This window comes from Curcuma longa, chromosome 11 (assembly GCF_044706935.1).
Source record: "Curcuma longa cultivar G26 ecotype Majalengka, Jawa Barat chromosome 11, ITB_CL_G26_1.1, whole genome shotgun sequence".
Classification (NCBI taxonomy): domain Eukaryota; kingdom Viridiplantae; phylum Streptophyta; class Magnoliopsida; order Zingiberales; family Zingiberaceae; genus Curcuma; species Curcuma longa.
In genome coordinates, this window is record NC_133871.1 from 17910717 (window position 1) to 17928185 (window position 17469).

The 17469-nt window shown below is 39.7% G+C and overlaps 3 protein-coding genes across 3 annotated transcripts; 1 reads left to right on the plus strand and 2 right to left on the minus strand.

The window, feature by feature from the left end:
• Nucleotides 1–1808: 1808 nt before the first annotated feature.
• LOC141841335 (uncharacterized) lies at nt 1809–6010 on the plus strand. The gene is made up of 2 exons (XM_074729484.1): nt 1809–4371; nt 5856–6010. The coding sequence occupies exon 1, from the start codon at nt 1809–1811 to the stop codon at nt 4020–4022; it is 2214 nt and encodes a 737-aa protein (XP_074585585.1). The 3' UTR covers nt 4023–4371; nt 5856–6010.
• A 1113-nt stretch (nt 6011–7123) lies between these two features.
• On the minus strand, nt 7124–8936 carry LOC141839026 (patatin-like protein 3). Its single transcript, XM_074726677.1, is given in 4 exon segments — nt 7124–7664; nt 7744–7806; nt 7992–8524; nt 8527–8936. Coding segments are annotated over 4 exon segments (1263 nt in total). The 5' UTR covers nt 8912–8936; the 3' UTR covers nt 7124–7382.
• Nucleotides 8937–9732: 796 nt separating this feature from the next.
• On the minus strand, nt 9733–17119 carry LOC141839027 (telomere repeat-binding factor 1-like). The gene is made up of 7 exons (XM_074726678.1): nt 17032–17119; nt 15662–15858; nt 15328–15539; nt 14673–14757; nt 13462–13545; nt 10993–11325; nt 9733–10175 (listed from the first exon to the last, which is right to left on the minus strand). The coding sequence occupies exons 2-7, from the start codon at nt 15809–15811 to the stop codon at nt 10161–10163; spliced, it is 879 nt and encodes a 292-aa protein (XP_074582779.1). The 5' UTR covers nt 15812–15858; nt 17032–17119; the 3' UTR covers nt 9733–10160.
• Nucleotides 17120–17469: the final 350 nt, after the last annotated feature.

A 17469-nucleotide genomic window follows, 5' to 3' on the forward strand; every position in this document is an offset into this window, starting at 1 on the left:
AAGGTGGAGTTTGTCATCCCAACGACCTTATACGATCGTTCTCACAACCATCTATGAAAAGGTAAATCGAGAAATTAACGATTCCTGAGGACGTTAATAGATCCTAAAGATGTTGACTTTTGTCGAGTGTACAATTTAGTTCCACTCCCTATACACTTGGTAAATCAGGAAAGCAAAGTGATTCTGGACTTGATAGCTATGTGCACAAGAAATTTGACATCGCGAGCATGTGCCAAGCGAGAATTGAACCTTCACGGGTTCACTATCAAATCTATGTACTAACTACGTTGTGCCTCTAGGGGTGTTAATAGAAAGATGTTAATAGAAGACCCTTTTGTAGCAAAAGATGAAATCTGTCACTTCAGCAATCCCACACAGTTGTCATCACGACCATCTGTGAAAAGGTAAATCGAGAAGCTATATAGTTGACCACTGTTGAAAGGATATTTTTCTCAACTTCGTCGAGATTTACTCTTGTCTATTATAGCAATATCTGTCCTGTAATAACTAATTCAATCACATCCAAGAGTGCTCGGGGCATTAATAGGATATCCTAATTTACTACAACGGGTGTTCTAAAGTGTTATTTTTCTACCAGCAATCATTTTGCCATAGACCACTCCATGAATTTATCTCGAGTTTGATGGACTCTTATGCAAAGGTGGATCCGTCACCTTAGCGGCCCCACACGGTCGACCCCACGACCATCTGTGAGGAGGTAAATCGAGAAAATGCAGTTGGTTACGACGCAGGAAGGTATTGCCTGGTTTCGTCAGGATTCGAACCCTTGCCCTTTTCTACAAGTCTGCTGCGTCGTAACCAACTCACCTATGCCCCGGGGGCTAAGTTTGATGGACTCGAATTGAATGCTCATGGTCACTTTTGCACCCTACATTTTGCTCGATTATCGAATTCGGCTTATTTAACTTCCGGTTCAACTGGTTGAACCGATCGACTCGATTTAGGTTCAAAAAACAGTCATGGCGATGTAAAAAATAGAGCCTCGATAATCTACTTGCGAGTCAAAATATAATCTGGATTTACTGCCACGTGGCCGAAATCCAATGGTTATCAAGAATAAAGAAACATCTCGTCTACAAGTCCATCTGGTTGTGCTCGGGTCAGACCCGAGTCCCACTCAAGGCCAGGAAAGATTCTGATCGTGGATACTTTTTATAGGAATGTTTAGATTCCAAGCAAATACCATAAATGACTTTCAAAAGAATGGACACCATACATCAAGCATCTTCTAGGCCTTGCTTGTTCACTCGTGGGGGAGCAGCCGGAGGCGAAGATCCACCGTCGGCACCTGGAGGAGGCAGGGGAACGCCGTAGACCTGGGAGCCGATGCCGTCGTGGACATCCTTGCGGCCCTTGGCTCGGCCAAGGAAGTAGCAAGCAAAGGCGAGGAGGATCGCGAAGAGGATGAAGGGGAGGGAGATGACGATGACTAAGGCCATTGCGGCTGTAGTAGCTGCCTGCAAAGACTTGGTGGAGCTGGAGCTAACAATTTAGAGCACAATTCACATAGGACCGTTGCCCAACGGTCGAGTCTTTTGTTGCTCAACGGTCGACTCTTTTGAAATTGGATTGATGGAAGCGGACGGCCCGGCCCATTTAAAATTGGGCCGTAATTGGACTACTTTTGCCCATGACACAAGCCTACGGACTCCTCTCAAGTATCTGCGCCGTTGCGGCGCCGACGGCGTCGGCCTTTGGTGGATCCGCTTCTCCCCCCTCTCCGACGGTTTGGGTTTAGCTCTCGTGGCGTTCTCGGTTTCTCGTCCGCCGATCGGCGGTAAGTAACGATGAATTCGCAGCTCAACGTCTTCGGCAGCAGAGCAGGTTTGGTTTTCGCTCAGAATCTAAAGCTCACAGAGCTCGCGAGATCCGGAAGGATCGAGGAAGCCATCGCCTTATTCCATGGCATGACTACTCGCAATACGGTGACCTACAATTCGATGATCTCGGCATACGCAAAGAATGGCTATGTCGTCGACGCAAGGCTGCTGTTCGATCAAATGCCTCGCAGAAATTTGGTTTCTTGGAACACGATGGTCGCCGGCTACTTGCACAATGGTTGTTTCTCCGAAGCGGCTGAGTTGTTTGAAAGATTTCCCAGGAAGGATTCCTACTCGTGGACATTGATAATCACTTGCTGCACCCGCAATGGCGAACTGGACAAGGCAAGATTTTTATTTGATCGAATGCCTGTCGAGAAGAGTTCGGCGTGCTACAATGCAATGATATCTGGATATGCTAAGGGCAGACGGTACAATGATGCCATTGAGCTGCTGGATTCGATGCCGAATAAAGATTTTGTTTCCTGGAACTCTGTTCTCTCTGGCTACATGCACAATGGGGATATGGTGATGGGCTTGAAGTTTTTCCATCAGATGCCGGAACGAGATGTGGTGTCTTGGAATTTGGTGGTTGAAGGTCTTGTTAAGGCTGGTGATTTGGTTACGGCGTCCGAGTTCTTTAAGAGAATAACAAGTCCAAATGTAGTCTCTTGGGTGACGTTGCTCAATGGATATTGCAAGAACGGCTGCATTGTCGAAGCCCGGAAAATGTTTGACCAAATGCCAAAGAAGAATGTGGTTTCTTGGAATGCTATGATTGCGGGATATGTTCGGCATTTACAAGTCGAAGAGGCTCATCGTTTGTTCACAGAGATGCCTGAGAGGAATGCAGTATCCTGGACGACAATGATTAGTGGGTATGTTCGAATTGGGAGGCTTGATGAAGCAAGGAACTTGCTCAATATGATGCCATTTAAAAATGTTGCAGCTCAAACTGCGATGATTAATGGGTATGTGCAGAGCATGAGGATGAAGGAGGCACATCAAGTTTTCAGGGAAATCAGTGTGAGAGATTCTGTTTGTTGGAACACGATGATCTCTGGTTACGTTCAATGTGCGAGAATGGATGAAGCTTTGAAGATGTTTATGGACATGCCGAAGAAGGATATCGTCTCTTGGAATACAATGATAGCTGGTTATGCTCAGAATGGTCAAATCGACAAAGCAATCGACTTGTTCGATCAAATGCCCAAGAAGAACACAGTTTCTTGGAATTCTATGATCTCTGGATTCAACCAAAATGGGTTTTTTATAGAGGCAATCCGGCACTTCCGGCTGATGAGAAAATCAGGATGTGATCCTGATTGGTCTACATTTGCATCTGCCCTTAGTGGCTGCGCTAACCTAGCAGCTTTGCTGGTCGGTAAGCAACTTCACTCTCTTCTTCTCAAGAGTGGACATGATAATGACTCTTTTGCTGGTAATGCATTGATAACCATGTACGCAAGGTGCGGAAGGATCTCACCGGCTCAACAAGTCTTTGATGAAATGATATCTGTGGATCTTGTTTCGTGGAATTCCTTGATCGCAGGTTATGCCTGGAATGGTTCTGGAGGAACCGCAATTTCAATCTTTCAAGAAATGGCCAACAATGGAGTTGCTCCTGACGAGGTCACATTCGTTGGTGTCTTATCGGCGTGTAGTCATGCAGGAATGGTCACTGAAGGATTGAATTTCTTCTACTCCATGAGTAAAGATTACTCGATCACACCGGTCGCTGAGCATTATGCTTGCATGGCTGATTTGCTTGGACGAGCTGGGAGGTTAGTGGAAGCAGTGAAGCTGGTTGTGACAATGCCAATGCAGTCCAGTGCTGGCGTATGGGGAGCCTTGCTCAGTGCCTGCCGTTTGCACAAGAATCCAGAACTAGCAAATTTAGCTGCTGATAAATTGTTTGAATTCGAACCTCATACGACTTCAAATTACATTCTTTTGTCGAACATACATGCTGAGGCTGGAAGATGGGATGAAGTTGAGAGGGTGAGGGTTTTGATGAAGCAGAGAGGAGTCCACAAGCAGACTGCACACAGTTGGATTGAAACTAAGAATGAAGTCTGTGTTTTCTGTTCTGATGATTCGGGACAGCCAGTGTCGGCAGAAGTTCTTATGGTTCTTGCTGCACTTAGTTCTCAAATGAGAAACATAGAAGCCAAAGAGTGAATGTCAGTAATCTGAGAGCTACAGAAAGAGGCAATTTGAAGCACAGCAGTCCATGTGAATGGTGGTGGTGGAGTTCATGAAATGAGCCTTGAGGAATCCATCGAAGCTTATGCAATGGAGCAAGGCTTGCTGTTCATGCCAAAAGTTGGTAGATACTACAATGGCCTTCCAGTGTAAGGATTCGGCAACATAAGCATTTGCATAGATTCAGTGAAGAAACTGCTTTTGCCAAGTCCATGAGGGCACTGAACACTGGAGTGAAGTGCCATTCACACAGTTACTGGAGATGCACCGAAATGCACACGACATTGAACATTGACCTCCTGATGCTTTAGTGGCTATTGACGAGGTAAATTCTTTCATATAGTCTTCTTGTAGCCTTTCTTTTGATACACTGTTTTATATCTAATATATTTGCATAATCATTCAACAGATTGAGTATTTTTTACTCAACTATAATTATTTTTCAGAAAACAAAGATAAAGCCCTAAAAGATTTCTTGATCTTATAAAACAAAAAAAAATCGATAATTATCCTGTGTCTTATAAATTCTCAAATGTAAGATGTAAGGTTATTTGTGCATTCCAAAAACCTAAGTGCCCTTAAATTGCATTAATATTACAGTCAGACTCAGACAGTCAGAGAGAGAGAGAGAGAGAGAGAGAGAGAGAGGGGTCCACCTCATAATTGAAGCTTGTCCAGAGTTGCAGGAAAGAATCATCAAAAGAAAAGTTGTCTCCAAATTCTCATTCATAAATCTTATGCTTCAATTCAAACTAAAGCACTAGAATAGCATGCTTAAGGCCTTTATTTTTCATGTGTAAAGTGGGAAAGCATGAAAGAAGCTTCAGAATAGTGGTGGTGGGAAAACTTAATAACCTCAGAAAAAAAGAGAAAATAGAATTTGTTCAACAAAAATACCTGATAATTATGCCATCATCATTGCACTGAATGAAGCTGAAGAATAATAATCTCCATCCTCAAGCCATAATTTGGTCCTTGTGCCTGCACAGAGAAAAAAGCAGCTGCAAATCTTCATCATAAGCAAGAGAAAGATGCAGAAGAGATGATTACGTGATAAGTTTGAGAAGAATTCTCCTTCCAGACAAATTTTTAGGACCACTGAATTTTGTGCTTTTCTTTTCAAAGTGTAAAAGGTATAGTGTCTTCTAGTCTCAGCAGCTAAAAAACTTCAACACCAGAATTCAAACAAGCATGCCCTTTTTAGCTGCAAAAATCAGAGGCCCAATAAGCTTTAGCTCAAAGAAAAGGTTTTGCAGTCTATTGCTGGCTTAAATATTTAAGACACTCAGCTTTCATTTGCATAAAGTTATCAAAGTGAAAGTATATGTTTTCTGTTTCTGTGCTACTTTATTCTCTTTCCAAGTGATGTTTGTTTTCAAATTTTTCATCCCGCCCCCTTTCTACTAGCAACTGGAGATTATGCTGCATGAAGTTGAAGTTTATGCATGCAACAGAGGAAAAATGAAATCATTGCAAAGTTCACTGCAGGCAGAAGATAACAGATTAGATTGTGTAAAACAAGTTCTCAAATTGAAGAGGAAACCTTGTCATAGGATAGCAAGTGTAATATAATTTAGCTTTGACTATTAGATATTCGTGCACAAGTTCAATAAAATATCAACACCCTTGTTTGACTCATTGATCCATAGTCATAACATGCACAAGCATCAAAATCTTTGAACAAAATGCATGTTGAAATTGAATAGCTCTTGTTCATTAAATTAGTACCTAGCTCAAGAAATATCTGCTTGAGCTATGAGAATAATACTTGCTTAAGCAACTCAATCACTGTCTTAAACTCATCCTCAGGAGAAGGGAACCAGACACAGAAGCCTTACCTGCTCATATGCTGCCAAATAACGTGTCAGCTGCAGTCACAGTAAGTTGCCCTTATTCCAAGATGCTATCCTGGTAAAATCATTCAGCAATCAAGCTGACCCAAGTAACAAAACAAGGTACCTGCAATCCCTCCAATTGCTTTGGATCACACAAATGTACATAAATATATATCAGTCATTTTATAGGTGCAGTTATTAGCTGTAGAATCTTAAAGAATAATATTTTGGTTGTGTGATGTACTGTGTTGAGATGCTACCAGGCCTATTTCAATGTAAAACTTTTAGAGTGGTCATGCATTCCTAAGCTTATGTATTGTTACCTCCTAGCTGTCTCACCAAACAAGCTAGAAACCTAGCAAGTTATTATTTGATAGGACAGCCAAAGGAGTTGACTGATATCCATGGCCAGTGGATCAAAAATAGTCAGCTAGGATATTCTTTCTTTGAGAGATTAAAACTCCACTCTATTTAAAGCAGAGATACAAGGATATTTTTATTCATTTAGCAACTGTGTACCACATACTTGTTCAATTCTCTGCACCACACCATTAATTTACTAGGGAACAAGTTTGATGATGCCACAACCTATGAATTTGCTTGCCCATGGAATATTGACTTGTTGCCAAACATGAAAGGTTAAATAAAAAGAGTAGCTTTCCTTGCTAGTTACTAGGTAGAGGAGGACCCATTCATCATGTGGGAGCCAACCACACCAAGTTGCCTTCTTCAATAATCTTTCAGTACGGTCCTTGTACCATGCATTGTTCACTCTCAATTACAGATCTAGAATCACTCTTCATTGCTTGTACCCCAAGGAAGAAACAAGCACAAGGGCAACAACAAGAATAGTGTTATAGCCTTTATGGACATTTGCCACATGTTTTTTGTTTTAGGTAATACAGATTGCCTGCAACACTAGTTCATAAGATTGCAATCAGATATAACAGAGAATTAATTACAAGCTTCTCACATTCTACCAGAAGTGGTAAGTAAGAGTAGTAAACCAACCGAAATCTACCAACTGGTGCAGTTTACTGGATGTTGTTGCCTGTTGCATGGTTGGCTGCACGTGCTGGTTATCTACTTTTGGATTAATGTTAGTTCATCAACCACGAGAAGGCAACATCACTAACTAAAGACACAGGAAGTGTGACAAGATTGAATGATGACGACCATTTTCATAAGATTAGGTTTGTGTTTATATCACCATGATGGTGATGGAAGCTCATTGTTAACCTTGTCTGTCTTGACTAGTAATGTAACTACTAGTCTGTTAAAGAAACACTGAGAGCCAGAGGTTGATTACTACCATCAAATCTGAAATGAAACAAGATGTCAAATCTGGTAGTGAGATTTAAGGTGTAATTCAACCGAAAAGCTTGAGCTGACCTACCTTTAAAAAACCCCAAATGTGCCAGAGAAATGCACACAAGCAGCAGTGCTTGCTCTCTTATTCCCCTAAACGGTCTAATTTCTAAGAAGCTTTCGACGGCGGTGATCAGGAAGTCGATGCGGCCGCGATGATGGAGGAAGTGCTCGGCGATATGACCTGCTTCAGCACGACCACAGGAACCAAGCTGTTCTTCCTCTTCTCATCCTCCCTGATCAGCTCACCGGCGAACCACTCCAGCTTCTCACCGTTTGTTTGCTCCGACACCTTCTTCCCTCGGAACAACAAGGATTCGACGTTCCTCTGCGACAACTTCTCCTCCAAACAACGCATCAAAGCTTTAACATCGCTTGTTTTTGGAACAGAATTGCTCGATCCAAACCCGATGTCCTGACATAATTATCAAAAAAAATGAGAAAAGAATGCTAAACGAACAGAGATGATAGTTTTATTCAGAGAGAATTATTACCTGAATCCGTACGTAATTATTCATTCGATTCTGTTCAAATGCCATTGCAATTGCTTGGTCCACCTGAAACAATTTGCAGGTATCATGATCAAGTATGGACGAACGGAATTCATTCAGGTAGAAAAAAGGGACAAACCGACATTATTATCAGTTTTTGCAGTCGCGAAATAGGAAATAAATGAAATGAGTTTTAAAAAATTGCTTAAAATGCCAGCTGGAGATAGGGCAAGGAGGTTTAGGTTTCTGACCATGTCGGCGGTGCCGTCGACGGCGATCCTCACGAGCTCCGCTGTCTGTTTCGCCGGCCGCTTGGGTGGCTTGTGAATCGCGGAGAAGTTGGTTCCTAAGGAAAGAACTATGAGATCGTCCACCCCGACGGCGAAGGGGAACTCCTGTTTGTTGTTGAGCACGTGCGTGATGGCCGACGCCGCCGGGTTCCCCATCGCCACGCCGCCTCCGACGGCGGCGATCCGCGTGCGCCCATCGGTGGAGCGAATCTCCATCGCGGAGGACGCCGGGTCGGCGCACGTGGCGGCGCAGACCTCCCGGATGCGGAAGTCGTAGCCGTCCGCCTCCATCGCGTCCGCTCGGGAGAAGAGGAAGGCGGCACCGGTGGCGAGGTCGTAGCACGGGATGAGCACCGGCTTTACTGTGTCCCTCAGCGTCGCGTCGCCGAACACCCGCCGGAGCCTCCGCCAAGGTCTCCGCTGGAGCAGCCGCTCAAGCACGCTCCCCCTTGGCCGGATCCGAACGGCGAGCGGCGACTCCAGATCGCGAGAAGCCGTAGCGCCTCATCGGCGGCGAAGAGAGACCGGCCATCGGGGCCCCTGGAGAAAAGCATTGCGGCGAGGACACCTCCGGCGCCCGATCCGGCGGCGACGTCGAAGAAATCGGCGACACGAGCGGAAGGATCGCCGGAACGGCGTTGGAGGGAGGACTCCAGGCGGGCGAGGGAGGCGGCGGCGAGCAGCGCGTCGGAGGGGCATCCACCGCCGTCGATGGATAGAATGCGGACCCTACCTCCGGGTCCAGCTGCGCGGGGCAGGGATTCAGCTGGGGAAGCAGAGGAGAGGAGGGAAGGTTGAGAAGAGTCGTCGTAGCCGAAGAGGAACTTGCTCTCGAGGATAGAGAATATCTCGTAGCTCAGCCTGTCTACGTCCACGGCCATTGCAGACGGAGGAGCGGGGGCCGACCGCTGGCCGCCGGGGCAGTGGAGGAAGACGGCGAACACCGCGGCTTCGAGCTCTAAATAAAGCGGTCGAGGCCGCGCAAGTTAGCACTCGCTCGTGCCGTGAGGCAGCGAGCGAGGCGACGGAAGCCGAAGGATGCGATCGTGATGGACGGACGGATGGATGATTTACGGTCAGGATCGATCTCATTACTAATTTTTCTTTCTTCATTTTGGCCCTCTACTTTATTTACTTTTTTATTTTACTCATCATAGTTCAGAATTTACGTTTGACCCTAACAACTCAAAAAAATAATAATAACATCCTCCTCCTCTAAATCTAACAGATAAAGTAAATCATAATTCTAATTAAAAAGTATTAAAAACCTTCGTGGTTTAACACATTTTTAACTATATATTTATATTAGTCAATACGTTGCCTTCCTTTTTTATTTGTATATTTTATTATTCTTTAATGATGGTATTTGTAACATTTTTAAAATTTTCACATTAAGAAAGTAGTTAATTGATTTTTTATCATGATATTTTACCTTTCACATTAATTATGACCTAATAATACATTTACATTTTTTACATTAAAAAGTACGTAACTAATCTTAACCAAAACTTCCAGCTTTTCAGGTCATATTAATAATGTTTTTTGTCCTCTTTCCAAATTTGTTGATGATCCAAACGTGATCATATTAAAAGAGCAAAATTTTAAGTTTTTACCTAAAATTATTAATATCGCAGCAGCACTCACAAGATTATGATTTAGTTTCTGCAAATTACAAAATCTAATGGACAACATGCTTAGCAACTTGAATCACATTCCTGATTCCACATGATTTCCAGGCTCTTGGACAACATGTTCTCTGTTTACAAAATTCCACTGCTGTGCTAATCAAAGAACCGAAAAAACATAGGAAGTTATCTGCACCTCATAAACAGCAAAAAGAATGCAGTGCTACTCAGCAAGAGCAGTTTGAAACAAGTATTCCTATGATCCGAAGACAAGAAGCTCAATAACAAGGCGCCAAGTTTGAGTTTTTTTTTTTCCTGGAAGAATGGTGGGGGAAGGGCAATGCAACTGGCATGGACGACATGAAACCAGTTTTTCCACGATGAAAATGAGGATTTTCATCGTTTGATCTATACATAACCATAACATGTATCTACAAGACTGACAACTACGAAGAGATGTATATCACCAAGTTGGTCGCACAGAATGGCTCAACTTAGTCGCTTCTCAAACACGAACCATCTGCACATATGAGAGAAATGAGAATGCCTCAAACAGTTGATGTCAAGAAAATGGCCAACAGTGCCAAAGAACTAGCGTTAACAAATCAGATATCACTTTAAAATATATGTTTTTGAAAAAAAAAAAAAAGACAGATGGTACAATGGATCATGCTGTTGACTACAATAAGCAATGGAAAATACTTATATCCAGACGATGCGATAACATCCATAGGTCACAAGTTAGAATACAACAGAAAGTCTTCAAAAAATCATCATCTGACAATAAATGCCAGCCTTGAATATTTATTCATGGGAAATCAAATACTTGTATGTTTTATATTCAGTGTTCAACCACGGCTACTGTTGCAACCATAATCATCAAAGGTCACACATCCATGGACACTTACTCGAGCTTTATATCTGTCTTTTGCACGAAGTATCACTTGCACATTCTACAAGATATAAAGGAAGAGAGGGGGGGGGGGGGGGGGGGGGGGGGGGGGGGGGGGGGGGGGGGGGGGGGGCACTGTACGGAACCTTTTCTTGAGAAATAACAAAATAAGAAAAAAAAAATATTGAACAAAGAATAGCTGAATTTATTAGGAAGGTGTAAGAGGTAAAGAAATGCTAAAGAGAACGCTAGCCATTACAATAAAAATGATTAAATTAATTTGAATATTAATATTGACAGCATGATTTGAAGATGACAGGAAAAGAAATCCAAAGTTATCAATTGACAGGAAAAGAAGGTTTTCCTTTTGCTTGGTGGTGGCAGTGGCAGAGACCTATGAATAGTAGAAGCAGGATGACAGATTCATAATACACTAAACACTTACTTGCTTATGAACATTGCGGTTCTTCAGAGTCAACATTGCTGCCTCTGCGAAGGCTTGAGCTGCTTCTGCATCGGCTTCAGCAGCTTCTGCCTCCCTTGCTGCTGCTTCAGCTTCTGCCATCGCTGCTTCTGCCTCTGCAACTGCTTGAGCAGCAACAGCAGCAGCTTCCTGAGCCGACATATTTCTCATTTGTGCTAATTCAGCATCTATTTGAGATTTCGTGAACGGCTTGATTTTGGCTCTAGGTTCCTCTTGTTGTCCTTCAACGAGAAATTTGGAGTTTTTCTCTTTTGAATAAGCAGAAGTTGGTGTTATTCTATATTTGTGCTTCACCTAAAGGTAGGGAACAAACTGTTAATACAATGCCATCTGGTTAGACATTGCCTATAAGACAAATTACAAAAAAAAAACTAACGGGAAATCTTGAATAAAAGTTATACTGACAACATTTGTCATAAAGCATCTGCATTTTCATATGATAAAATTGAATTTGAAAATTGTGAAGTGCATTTATATTGTCAGAATATATGACATCAGACATTGTGGTGCATAGACTGAATAGGTGGCAGCTTGAAAGATTAACGAGGCAATTACCTTACATTAGCAAAAAGAATTCAATTAATTCACATCATTGCAGTTTATAACTTATCTCTGTAACAAACACAGTAGATATTATCATATGTAGGTTCGCCTGCTGAAGCACTAATAGTGGAAGGGTTTCTAAGATCTGAACCATGTCCCATCAACATCACTCAAACCCTGGTTGTGGGTTGGCCATATGGTTTATTTATACCTCCATGGAGTTCTATGTAGGACTATACTATAGTAATATTTAAAAAGGACAGTCCGATGCACGAAGCTCCAGCCAATGCGAAGTTCCGGGAAAATCTATTGTATGCAGCCTTACCCTGCTTTGCAAGAGGCTATTTCCGATACTCAAACCCGTGACCTCTAGGTAACATAGCAACAACTTTACCGTTGCGCCAAGGCTCCCCTTCTCTATAGTAATATTTAAATCAATTAAATTATTTTTTATTATATCTAACATTACTTATCTTGCTAAAGTATACATACTAATTGTTGCTCAACTTATTACAGAATATATAAAGCAGATGAATCCACATTGTTTTAAAAAAAAAAAAAAACTAACAAAGATGCTAGACAAGATATCAAAGACACTAGTGTAGCAGTTTAAAGCTTCCCAGAAGCTATGATAGTGTGGTGTTAAAGTCTACAACTTGATTTGTCCTTTGATATACTCTTCTTCCTTAGTTTTCCCTCGAATTGAAAATAATACAGAATTATGAAGTTTACAAACATGGAGAAATATATGAAAATTGCATAGAAAAATTGAAGATATTGTTCCAAAATCTATCCTTGAGATTTAATAGTGGCAAAATATATATAGAGAGAGTAAAAGTCTAATATTATTCCACAGAACCAGAAAAAAAAATGCAAGAGTAAATCTCCAACATCAAGATACTAGAAAAGAGAAAGTGACTAGCCTATATTTTAAGGTGTTTATGAAAGGTGCAATCAATCAAGAGAATAGATAAAAGTATTGCAAAAAAGTGAGATTAAAATTCCAACATCATCCTAGGAGAAAAGAAAGTTAAGACAAAAGAATAAATTTCAAGTCATTTTATTTGGGACTATAAATGATCATAGTTTTTATGACCAACATAGATCATTGGCTAGATGAGAGCTTGTTTATAATATAAAGCAATATATTAAAGTCTAATACTAGTGAATTCAGCTCGTTAATTCGCGAAAAGTCTATGAACAAAGTTATTTACAAACTTGTCTAATGCTCAATTATGATATTACTTCTTTAGTTTTTTAATTCAAATTTATAAAGAATATAATATGTTTGTATTTATAAATCTCTTAATATCTATTTCTTTCTATCTTACAAATTTTCATGTTTCAAATGGTCTATAACATTTTAAAAATGAGTGATAATAGAGATTTTATTTATTGGATATGTAACTAAACTATAAGCATGACAATATCCATACTTGAGCTAGACCTTGGCTCAATATTTATAAGGTTTTTAATAAACAAGCTTTAGTGTGCTTGATAAAACAAACAAACAAGCTTGACATCATCAAGGTTGGCTCAACTCGGCTAACTTACAACCCTCATTTTACTTCAAAAAAGAGTAATTTAAGATGGATAAAGAGATGACATGGAAGTAGGAGAGTCATTTTGAGTGACCATTGTTTGAGATGGTGTATGATTCTCTTCTTACCCATCATACAAGCCAAATAAATCGAGGGAAAGTAAGACCCCGCAGCTGGTCTGATTGGAAGAAAAGATTGAAGACACACTAAAGTGATAATCAATTGATCATTTTCAATTTTCTATAGATTCAGCAGTAGAGAATCACGACTTAAAACTGATACCTATAGCCTACAATCAAGTATTAATAGAAAATATTGCGGCATGACATAAATTAGTCGATACTACCTTGATCAATCTCCCAGATGCAGTCAAAGCCTTCAACTTTTCTGATAGCAACTCTTTAAAATCAGCTGGAGGCCAGTACTGATCCTAGATGAGCCAGATCATCAATAAAAAAATATCAGCCATCGAAGGACAACAATATAAGATGAAAGAAGAAGACAATAACAAGTTGCACAAAAGGTCACTAATTTGAAATTTGTGGATAAATATATGGCTTCTATTAAAATTTTAATTTTTAAAGGTTGTTTTAAATCTTCAAAGTTTGTTATGATTTTTAGAGATAAGTTGGGTATTTTTATATGACTTGGTCATATTATGAGTCTATAATGTAATAAGTATTCTAAGATTCCTGATATTTTCCCTCTTTGTTCTCCGTGCATCAATTAGCCTCACTAAGAGACGATTTTCTAATTGGTTCAAATCCCAAGAAGTTGTTGCAGCCAATCCAATTACTCTAGCATTAACAATGTGAAATTCAAGCTTTTGATGAGCAGGAACAGTTTTGAATAAGACGAACTAGTGGATCTTAATTTTAATGCCAGCTCATAGTAGGAATTACAGTAAATGATGAAGCAAACTCTAACCATCTAGACAAATAGAACTACTCAGAGAGCATTTTTAAAAGCTTTAAGAAAGTCTTGATCATCTAAGAGAGTAAACTGAGCATATGTTTTTTAATATGAATACGAGATAGGACAAACTTCACAATCAGAAATTAAAGAAAAAAAAAAGAAAACTTTAAAGGAAATGATCAAACTAACTCCAACACTTGAGAACTGATCAATAAAAATCATTATAAAGGTCACCAGAAAGGCTAAAACTTGTAAAAGAAAGATTAACATTGTTGAGCCTGGTCAAAAATAATTTTTAGCCACATATTATCACAGAAGAGTCTTCATTATTCAAAATTAAAACAGAAGAGAACAACCTAACAAGCTTATGTAGGTTAGAAGACAGGGAGAAACTACACAAGCATGCTTAACTCAAGAAAACAAGTAAATATAAAATAACCACAAAGAAATAGATCCTGACTTGGATTGTGACACGTCTAGGAAAAAGTTAATATTTAATAAATATAGTTGAATGATAACTGTGACACGTCTAGGGGAAAGATACATAAACCATTGAAGAAAATACAAGTATGGCATGTGAAGCAACAGTCTTTATCATATGGAATAGATGTATCTCCTTTTAAACAAAGGGATGAGAAAAACCTCAATATACGAAGAAATAGCTGTCTTGTTTGATCCAGTGGGTTCCTTTAAGTTGACTATAGCTTCCAGTATGAGGTTGTCTAGCCTGCATATTAGGAGAAAGATCCAATCAAGTAGCTAAGAATTTAAAAAAAAAAAAAACAAATGGAGGCAGATATACACTTATACAAGTAATATAAATTGCATATCTTTTTTTAAAAAATACACTTTATAGTTAAAATATGCACAAAAAAAGTATTATTAGTTGAAAGTGTATGATAAGGTAAACCAAATTTCAAACTGACATAAAATTTCCAAAGACAACACTTGATAATCCCAAGCAATGCTAAAGAATGTTAAATCAACACATTTTCCATGCATTTTTCACATTCTAAGACCACCATATTCCTGCCCACCGACTCAATTCTGCTGGAGGACAAAATTGTTTATCAGAAATTATGCATTTTCTTTATTGTATTTGTGGATAATTATGCATGATCCCCATTTATCTAAACTGAGTGACAATTTACTACTTGACTCATGGATCCATTGCAAGATAGATCCAATTTTTATCTACTTATCTCTTTTGTTAGAAATGAGAGCACAAACAAATTATATATCTTGCTAGAATTTACTAGTACTGAACAAAAATTTGTAGAGCAATAACCAAACCAACCTGGAGACAGACTTTTTCTGACAGGAAATTTGAGGAGGCTCACTATACGTTGCAAGAGGCTCCGCATCAAGAACTTCATTTTCAATATCCTTAACTACATCCATCGATGTACTATCATGCTTGGTGGTTTGTCGACTGTTTTTCAAGGCAAGCCTGGCTTTTTCACGTGATCCCAATCCATGTGCAGTCACACTCATGTTTCGCCATTTGTCCTGCTCATTGTGAAATGATGGATATTATTGGGAAACAATTGGATTTATTTACTGTTATTGAGAAATTTCAAAATATTATAATACCAGTACAAATTAAACATGTATTCCATATAAAAATAAACCTTGAGGTCAACATTCGATCGATTGCGTAGCATATTGCTAAATTCTGGATCTTTCAAAATTGTGCGCCATTTGCCAGCCCCATGCTTATTAACTCCAGCCTTGAGAGCTGCTTCTTCGTCTTGAGTCCATTTTTGCTTTGGAGCACCCATTGGAAGGATATTAACACTTCTACTATTTACAGATTACAAATTTTAACCTGATTTCAACACATCAAGCAACAAATCTATCAGGAGTCAAATAATAGATACTAACTAACCATAATGAAGTAGAAAATATATCATGCACCAGAATAAAATTTCATCAACAGTATAAAAAGAAAAACACTAGTAGATAGGAGCAGGAATGAGCACATAAACCGCAGCATTTTCTAGGGGTTTTGCTTATTCTGATCGAACCAATTAATTGAACTAATCCAACTTTGAAAATTGACTTGGATTGTTTCTTCTCAAGGTGATGGATTTAAATATAAATTTAATTTCAATTTGGCCAATAAATATCGTTTTAAATAAAAATGAGCAAAAACACAAAGCGGCATCTCTATTTTAAGAACTCATCAACACCCAAAGGGCGATGATGATCATTCAAGAGGGGTTCCATTTTGACTTTTCCCCAATAAAATTGATAGAAATTTTAGTTTCTTATAGAAACAGCAGTGAAATAAAAAGGGAAATGTATCATTCAAATTGAGAGGAGACCAGCCAAGTAAAACAAACCCACCCTTTGACTTAAGACTATTTCAGTTTTGTTGGTAAATTTATAAACTCAGGAAATGAAGGTACAATTTAAATAGCTCATTTTCTACTGCTTGGACTTTGTTTGAACAAAGATAAAGTTTGCAACCCTTTCATACTACAAAGGAAACCAACCAACCACTTGAAAGAAATTATAAATTACAATAAAGCATCCAGACTACGTGACTGATCAGCCAGTAATAGCGATCTGACTGGCTCCACCTTGTTAAGATATCTCTTTAATCAAAACAACTACATGAACAAATTCATTCAATCGAATATAGTTTTGATCGGGAAACAAAATGGTGCAGAAGTAATCCCATTACTCCGTCTTTAGGAGAATCGCCTGATGAGATAAAAAAAACAAAGAAAACCAAACTATTGTCAAGTAATCAAAACCCTAAACCACAGAAAAGCCTCAAACCAATCAATACGCAATGCAAACAATCCATCAATCAGACCAAGATCTCCCACAAGAAGAACAAAAAACAACTACCAACCAACAACAAAAAAAACCTCAAACTACCACCGGATTGTCCATAATCAGATACATAAATAATAACATAGCAGAGATGCCCACAGAGCATCAATCGGATTGAAAAGGGGAGTCGAGAAGACAAGAAGGGTGTGGATCATACCTCGGGCGATCGGAATGGCCATAAGCGGCATCGGCGATACGATGATCGAGCGTGAGGCTGATCAACTCTCGACTCGAGGTTCGAGGGCTTTCCATTTGAAGCGCAAGGAAATTGAAACAAAAAAGGAAATAATGGAGTTGCCACGTGTTAAGCCCTTCGTGATGGGGCAGTGGGTGTTCTAGGTCCCACAATATTGGTCTCTGTCAAATCGTCAAGAGGAAGCCGTGGGTAGGTGAGTCTGGGGGATACATAGGATTATAGAATAAGAATGTTCCAGATTTTTTTATAAATTTTTTATTTGGCAAATTTTCATTTGTCCCATGAACTTTTGGTATTTTTAGAAGTGGCTCCTCAAGTTTTGAAGTTGTCTTAAAATTTATTAGTGTTAAAATTTAAAGTGAGATAAAATCAACAGAATTGAGAAATATAACCGAGCCA